Source organism: Arachis duranensis, chromosome 8, assembly GCF_000817695.3.
Source record: "Arachis duranensis cultivar V14167 chromosome 8, aradu.V14167.gnm2.J7QH, whole genome shotgun sequence".
Taxonomy (NCBI): Eukaryota; Viridiplantae; Streptophyta; class Magnoliopsida; order Fabales; family Fabaceae; genus Arachis; species Arachis duranensis.
The window spans coordinates 47,329,921-47,337,344 of NC_029779.3; the positions used below are offsets into that span (position 1 = coordinate 47,329,921).

Consider the following 7,424-nt stretch of genomic DNA (forward strand, 5'->3'; position numbering starts at 1 on the left):
TCATGTGCAAATTGCAGGTTGTACCATGTCAGCACGTAGAACATGCATATTAACCATAGATATGCTAAAAGAATTCGTGTCAGTTTCTAATCGAGGAATAGGGTTGGAAGCTTCCGTTTTACTTGTTATTTATTTATTAATTTATTTATCTTTTACACCTATCTGAAATGACTTCTAACAAGCACAAATAAGGATGTAGTATTGTTCCAAAGGATATAATAATTAAGATTCATAATCCTTTATCAAATAAAGTTTCAACAAAAATTATTTACATATTAATATAACCAAGTAAAAAAGAAATTTAAATCTTTCAAACTTGGATTATCGAAATTCAGTAGAAATGGAAAAGATAGTTTTATTCATGATATTTATAGTTTGGTGTCCACAGGAACTGAAACTACAATGGCAACATAAATACATAATTTCTACAAATGCTTGATGTTTACATTCAAGATACTAATCGATAAAAGATTACTACATTTTATTTTTAAGCATAATATTTGTAAGAGGTGTGTTATGTGTATATACATTGTATGTGATACTATGTCGACCATATCCTATTGGATGGGCTATGAACCCAAGCTAATTGGGGTCCACATTTCATCCAACGGTGAATGATGTGTGAGTCGACATGGTTCCCACACATCACATAATATGTATCCTTAATATTTTTAAAAATGGAAACGAAAGCTTGTTTAGTGATTAGGAAGTGAGAGTGTACCTGAATTTGGCATGGAAATTATAAATAGATAAATGAACATTGTTGCAAGTTGTTGAGTGTAGGACTTGAAATATAGGTTATAGGTTGAACTTGCATGCTTTACCAAAAATCCCGACAAGAACATGATCCCTTATTGAAATGATGGAACCGATTTCGGTCCCTAATAATGATATCTTTGTCAAAGATACCTGAAACATGCTTCATGAAACTATGACAGTCATAACAAATCCTAAGATTCTTGATAACCCTGATGATCCTTCTATCCCTATGATAAAGAAGCAGATAAGCTACTGCCAGTTTCTCACTATGATAACCCAGAGAATGTTCTTTCTCCTCCTCTTGGATGTCATGCAGCACATTGGAGGTATTTTGGGTGTAACCTCCAACTTTCACAGTGTCTATAACTGAATCTAGAAACTTTGAAATCTCTTCCCATTGTGGATGAGAATTATCTCCCGATACAAACTCATGAACTGTTTGATCAACATGGAGCCAACTACAGCCAGGCTCCTTTGCAATCCTGTTCTCCCTCATCAAATTCCTCAGCCCGGCCTTCTCAACCCATTTACCAACTCCTCCATAGGCGTTCGACAGAAGCACATAATCACCATCATGATGGGGTTCCAGCTCAGTGATCCGCTCCTTGGCTTTCTCAGCCAATGCAAGATAGTTATGATTCACACAAGCCCCAAGCAGGGTCCTCCAAATAACAGAGTTTGGCTGGATTGGCATTTCCTCCACAAACTTAAAAGCCTCATCAAGCAATCCTGCTCGACCAAGGAGATCAACCATACAACCATAATGCTCCAGCATCGGTTCCATCTGGTACTCGCTTCTCATGGATTCATATACCTGCCAACCCTCCTCCACAAGACCACCATGGCTACAAGCCACCAATGCACCAGTAAAAGCAATGCGATCAGGCTTCAAACCAGACTCCCTCATCCTGTGAAATGCCTCCAAGGCCTCCCTACTTCTGCCATGAACTGCAAACCCACTGATCAATGTTGTCCAAGTAACAACATTCCTATGTGGCATGTCATCGAACACCTTCACTGCCCTGTCAATCGACCCACACCTCGAGTACATATCAACAAGCGCAGTGCCCAACAGAACCCCAACATCAATCCCACTCCTTAAAATAAAACCATGAACCCATATACCCAATTCCAATGCTCCCAAGCTCGAAACCGCAGACACCACACTCAACATAACAACCTCATCGAGTTTCAATCCACACTCCTGGACCTGCATTTGCCGGAAAACCCCAAGAGCTTCAGCAGGCATCCCGTTCCTTGCCAAGCAAGAAATCATGGAGGACCAAGAAACCAAGTCCCTATGGGGCATTTCATCAAACACCTTAACTGCAAACTGAATGGACCCACGAAAACCATAAGCACCAATAAGTGCATTGTGAACGTAGAGACTGGAGTAGAATCCAAGCTTGATAATGAGTGAGTGGAGATGGTGAGGGTCAAGATGGCTTTTCAAGGCGGTGAGGACAAGGGGGAAGGTGAAGTGATCAAAAGGGTGGTGGGGGGTTCGGTGCATGAAGGAGAATAGGGAGATGGAGAAGGAAGAAGGGGTGGTTTTGATGAGGGTGTTGAAGAGGAAGGGGTCGCCGGGGACGGTGATGGTGGGGTGGCTGAGGAGGAGGGTGGCTGCATAGCGTGGAGCTTCGGGTAGTGGCGATCGGGCGCAGTGGAGGACGAAGCTTCGGAGGGAAACAGGGTTGGAATGGTTCCCCGTTTTGATGAGGTTGGCGTGCAGCTTGTATACATTGTTCATGGTTCATTGTTCAACAACAACGTCGGATGTTGTTTCAAAGAGACCTGTTTAACAACATTCTTTCTTCACATTTGTCTTATAAGTAAGCAAGTAATTAAGCCAACACTAGCATTTTGGAATTTTGGATCAAGCAACAAGTTAATAAAATGAAAAAAACAAGAGCCTAATCTAATTACTAAAGTGCTAAGACTTGCACATAATAGAAATTACAAACTTATCGAAGATTAATCATTTATTTTATTACTTTATAAATTTTCTCATTTTAGAAAATTTTTTCTAGTACTTTCCATTATTATTATTTGAAATAATGTCTATTAAAAGAGTGAGTTATCTTCTCTAAAGGGAGATTTATTTATCCGAGGATAGAGCTTTTCTATTCTCCATACTGAAATTTAGGTTACTTAATTGAAAGAGGCACTTTCTTTCTGTGGTTTTTAACAAAGTATTGCTTGAAAAAGTGGGTAAATATGCAAGCAAGGCACACAATGGTATGGTTATTCCTGTAATAACATTAATAAACTCCAAGAAGGATATATTCTGTGAAATCATACATACACTAACATTGTACAACTATGCTGCTTGTTCTCCAAAGGCAGGTAAAAAATCTCGTGGAAGATGCTTTGTTTTGTTTCTAAGTTCTAACTGATCAAAAAATAAAAAAGGCAATTTAATGCCGACGAGGTTCCTGCCAAGAATAACTACAATTCGAAAACTGCATCGGCAAAGCTATACAAATCAGAACCTCCACCGCGGCTAGCAGCAGCAACTGAGCGATAATCAGGCATGCCTGCAAAACCATCTGCACTTGCTTGTGCCGATGTAGGTTGTCCGGCATAACGCTGCACCAGTGACCAGTCATCAGAAGATACCCCTTCCCCTACTCCACGCCATCTATAAAGATGATTGTTCCCAACATTGTCTAATCTCGCATCTCCTTGATAGCCAGAATATGAACTAGTTGTGGCAGTGATTCCGGCTGACATAGCAGAGCTAGCTATGGCTCCTCCAACCATATTAACTCCGCTCGCCACTGCTCCACCAAGGTAGCTTTCTGGCAAGGATCCTGAAACAGATCCAAGTTGCAGCGATGATGTGGCAGGATAATTGTTTGAGTAGCCATAGGATCTCCCATCCAGCAAATGTGCTGTGAGTGGAACATCATATGAGCTGTTGGCATCCAGATGCCTAGCAATCCTATGCTCTTGCAAGGCAGCAACTGAAGGTGATGCGATAGACGGATCCTTTGGAGCAAACTTTGGTCGTTTAGCCTCTGGAGGCTTCACTTTCTTTGAGGGATTACTTTTATCCACTTTTCTCTTGGGCGCTACGGCCTTCCCTTCAATTCTTTTCTTGATTTCACTAATATCTTTTTCCAAGTTGCTAATCTTATCCTTAAGTTCCCACCCAGGAAGGAATTCATTCAAGCCGATCTTATGACCTTCCAAACAGCTAACTACAGATTTCAAAGCAGCTAAATATTTTACATTTGCTTCCTTCTGTAGAAGATAAAATACCATCAAGGTCAATATTCATAATGGAAAGCAATTAATAAAAGATAACGGCATAGGCTATTCAACTAAAGTATACCAGCAATCTAGGAATATCGTGTGACCCATTCTTGGTTTTCTTCCAAGCTTCTTCAGATTTCTGTAGAAATGATGTAAGTGCTGTCTGAGGAGAATATTTCTCTTCAAACCCAAAGGTATAAGCCAAGTCAACTGCTTCAACAACGGAGCCCTTTTTCATTATTCCATCGGCAATTTCTGTGGCCAAAACAGACAAATTATTCAGATTGTGGAAAACGCTTCAGAATACAACATATTTATACAAAATCAATCTTCAAGGGTTAAATAGGGCAGAATGCAATCAGATTGGGATGGAAAAATTTAGATCAGCCCATTGTTGCTTGGTAGAGGGTGAAAAGTTCTTCTCAATTTATTTTAATGATATAAGAATGGAAAATTTTACAAGATAAGTGCACTGCACTTTACTTCAAAATTTCAACCACTGCATATATTTTGTTTCACCAAACAAGCTTGAAATGATTTGTCATTCTAAACTATATTAGGCTTAACTGTCACAAGAGAATCAAGTAGTTTGAAAAATTGAAAATTCAATGCCAACAGGGTAATATCCAAATCAGTAATGTAGTTTAGGTAACAAGCATTCCTATAATATGCGATGGAATATAAATAATGACATTAGCTTAACTCTTAAGACTCTCAATTGCAAAAGCTTCACATTGCTTCTGCTATAAAATGAAAATGCCCACTGTTGAATTATGTCAGATTAGCAGCAATGTAACTCAAAGTCAGTTGAAAAAGCCAATTTGGCGGGGTTTAACATCTACAATATCAACAGTGTAGCAAGTAGTTATAACTTACAAATTAATACTACTCCAGAAAGGGGAAAATAGAAAGTCCCTCTTCTTTCTGGGTCACATTATCCTATCCATCATAGAAAAAAACAATCTAACTATAATGCACTATAAATGAGGATGATCTTGACAATAAAATCAGGTGATTGCAATGATAATGGCTTGTCAGATGCGCATTGACATAAAAGATAAGTTGACAGGCATTGAGAGCCTATTGTTTTATATCCATAAAAAGATAAGGATTCATATTCTTAATGCCTCCACAAATACACGAGAAAGTACAATTATTCCTCATAATCGCAATCAATGTAATAATGATGCCGATCAAAGAATCCCTGCAGAGCACCTGATACTTAGTCCTCTAAAAGAATTAAAAGATATTTACTTTGAAGTTTGAACCAAATTCAAGTGTATGGATAAAAGCTACTGGCCACTTTATCCTTGAGGGTTTCATGATTACAACAACATGCAGATTCCAGCTTATTAGTTTGCCATTCAAGTTTCAACAAAAAATTGTATGAAACAGTTTCCCTAAACAATCCAAATAAACGAAACAGCTCTCATTTTTCATGAAGTTCAAAACTAAAGCAGTACAACCAAACATTATCATGCAGTAGCTCTTGCATTCTGCTAAATTTCATGAAGTTCAAATATTTGAATTTGATCATACACAACCTCTTGCATTGCATTGCAACTGAAACATTGCTTCTGCAAGAAGAGCCAGCCATGTTTTCCTCAAAACTATCTACAATACAATTTTTTAAAATCGCAGTAATCACAACACAACCGCAATTAAAGAAAAAAAAAATTGAAATTTTCACCTGAAACCCTCTTAAGAAGGGTCTGAGATTGGCGAAGCAAATGTGAAATCTCTCTGGCATTGCTCAACCTCAGCAAATTCGACAAGTCCTCGTTTCGGAAAACAGCCGGAATCCCAAAACAAGCAATAAAAAGAATCAAACCCTTTGCATCAGCCTCAGAAGCCTTCGCCACACCACCTTCCACAATCAACCTCTTCCTCCACGCAACCGCGCCATTGTTCGCCTCTTCCTTCACCGAATTCTCCACCACATTGCTCTCACTACCAACGCAGCCAGAGAGAAGATAATACTCCAGAACCAGCACCGATGCCTCCCTCGCCCGAACCATGTTTGAGTCCTTCTTCATATACGCCTTGCTTCCCTGAAGGAAGAACCTCCCTATGCACTCGAGCACGATCTTCGCAGGCTTCGGAGCGTTCCGGATTGCCGCCGGAACCTTCTCCCGGAGCAAATTGGGTTCAGAGATGTGCGAAATCACGTACCTCCGCAACCCGCGGCTGCACATTGTTTGGCATAGTGATAGAACCTCGTCCTCGGTGCCTTCTAGGGTTTCGGCCTGCGTCGGCTCCGACGGAACGACGCCGTTTGAAGACGGTAGGGATTCGAGCTCCTTCGACCTAGCGTCGAGGGCTTTGTCGATGAAGTTGAGGTGGTTCTGGAGCTCATCGTACCTTGCCTTGAACGCTTGTATCGCGACGGAGAAGCTGTTGAGGTCGTTCACCGATTTCGCTATTGTTTCGGCGGCGCGTTCAGTTTCCGGCGGCGGAGTAAGGGAAGGGTTGTTAGGGAGGTCTTGTGGCTCGCATTTGATGGTTATTGCGGTTGTTGTTGCTGTCGGGGAATTGTGTTGAAGATGTTTATGTTGTTCTTCCTTAACGGTTAAAGGGGACGCCATGGGAGAAAATAGAATTAATTTTAAAAAATAAATAAAAAAAATGGATTTCGTTTTTGAATGCTTTTTGTGAAAAAAAGGAAGGAAGATTATTAGGAAGAGGAAGCAGAGGAAGCAGTGTGTAGTTACCAGTGAAGGGGTGTTATAAAATGGGCCTAGAGTAATAGGCTATGGCCCATGAGAAGAGAAAGAAAGACATTGAAAAATGTACAGATAAAAAAATTATCGTCAAAAAAGAATAATAAAAAGTTGCATAATTATGAAACAATTTAACTTTTATGAATTCGATTGCTTACTATACACAAAAGTGAAAATCTCACTCAGGCACATTTGAACAATTTTAAAAATTATTTTTTGAGTTTTTAATTTATGAAAAATAGTAGTATCAACATTTGATACAATTTTTAAAATTAAACTATAGCTTTTTAAAAAGCTAGTTAAGTGTTTAAGGAAAAGTTAAAAGAAATTATTTCTCTCATAATGAAAAATTTTTTATCACATTTTCTTTTAAAAATAAGCACTTTTGTAACTAAAAAATCAAATACAAAATAACTTATTTATAAATTATTTTTAACATAAATATTTATTGTTTAAGTTATTTTCTCAAAAAGAACTTAATTAAACTGCTTATCCAAATTGAGTCTAAGAAGAGGGGATCAATAACATTAAAATGTATAAATTATTTTACATTGAACTATAATTTAAATTCTAATTTTAATATATAATCTTTTGCTTAGAAATTCAAATTTTACATTAATAAAAATGGAAATAAAGAAAAATAAAAATATATCGAAGAAAAAAATTGACTGTAATATGACATAAATT

At 38.4% G+C, this 7,424-nt stretch overlaps 2 protein-coding genes across 2 annotated transcripts; both read right to left on the reverse strand.

Moving 5' to 3' along the window:
• Positions 1–778: 778 nt before the first annotated feature.
• LOC107463347 (pentatricopeptide repeat-containing protein At4g21065-like) lies at positions 779–2,552 on the reverse strand. The gene has a single exon (XM_016082133.3). The coding sequence runs from the start codon at positions 2,507–2,509 to the stop codon at positions 821–823; it is 1,689 nt and encodes a 562-aa protein (XP_015937619.1). The 5' UTR covers positions 2,510–2,552; the 3' UTR covers positions 779–820.
• A 450-nt stretch (positions 2,553–3,002) lies between these two features.
• On the reverse strand, positions 3,003–6,688 carry LOC107463429 (protein FRIGIDA). The gene is made up of 3 exons (XM_016082226.3): positions 5,708–6,688; positions 4,097–4,272; positions 3,003–4,005 (listed from the first exon to the last, which is right to left on the reverse strand). Exons 1-3 carry the CDS (start codon positions 6,600–6,602, stop codon positions 3,208–3,210), a joined length of 1,869 nt encoding a protein of 622 aa, XP_015937712.1. The 5' UTR covers positions 6,603–6,688; the 3' UTR covers positions 3,003–3,207.
• Positions 6,689–7,424: the final 736 nt, after the last annotated feature.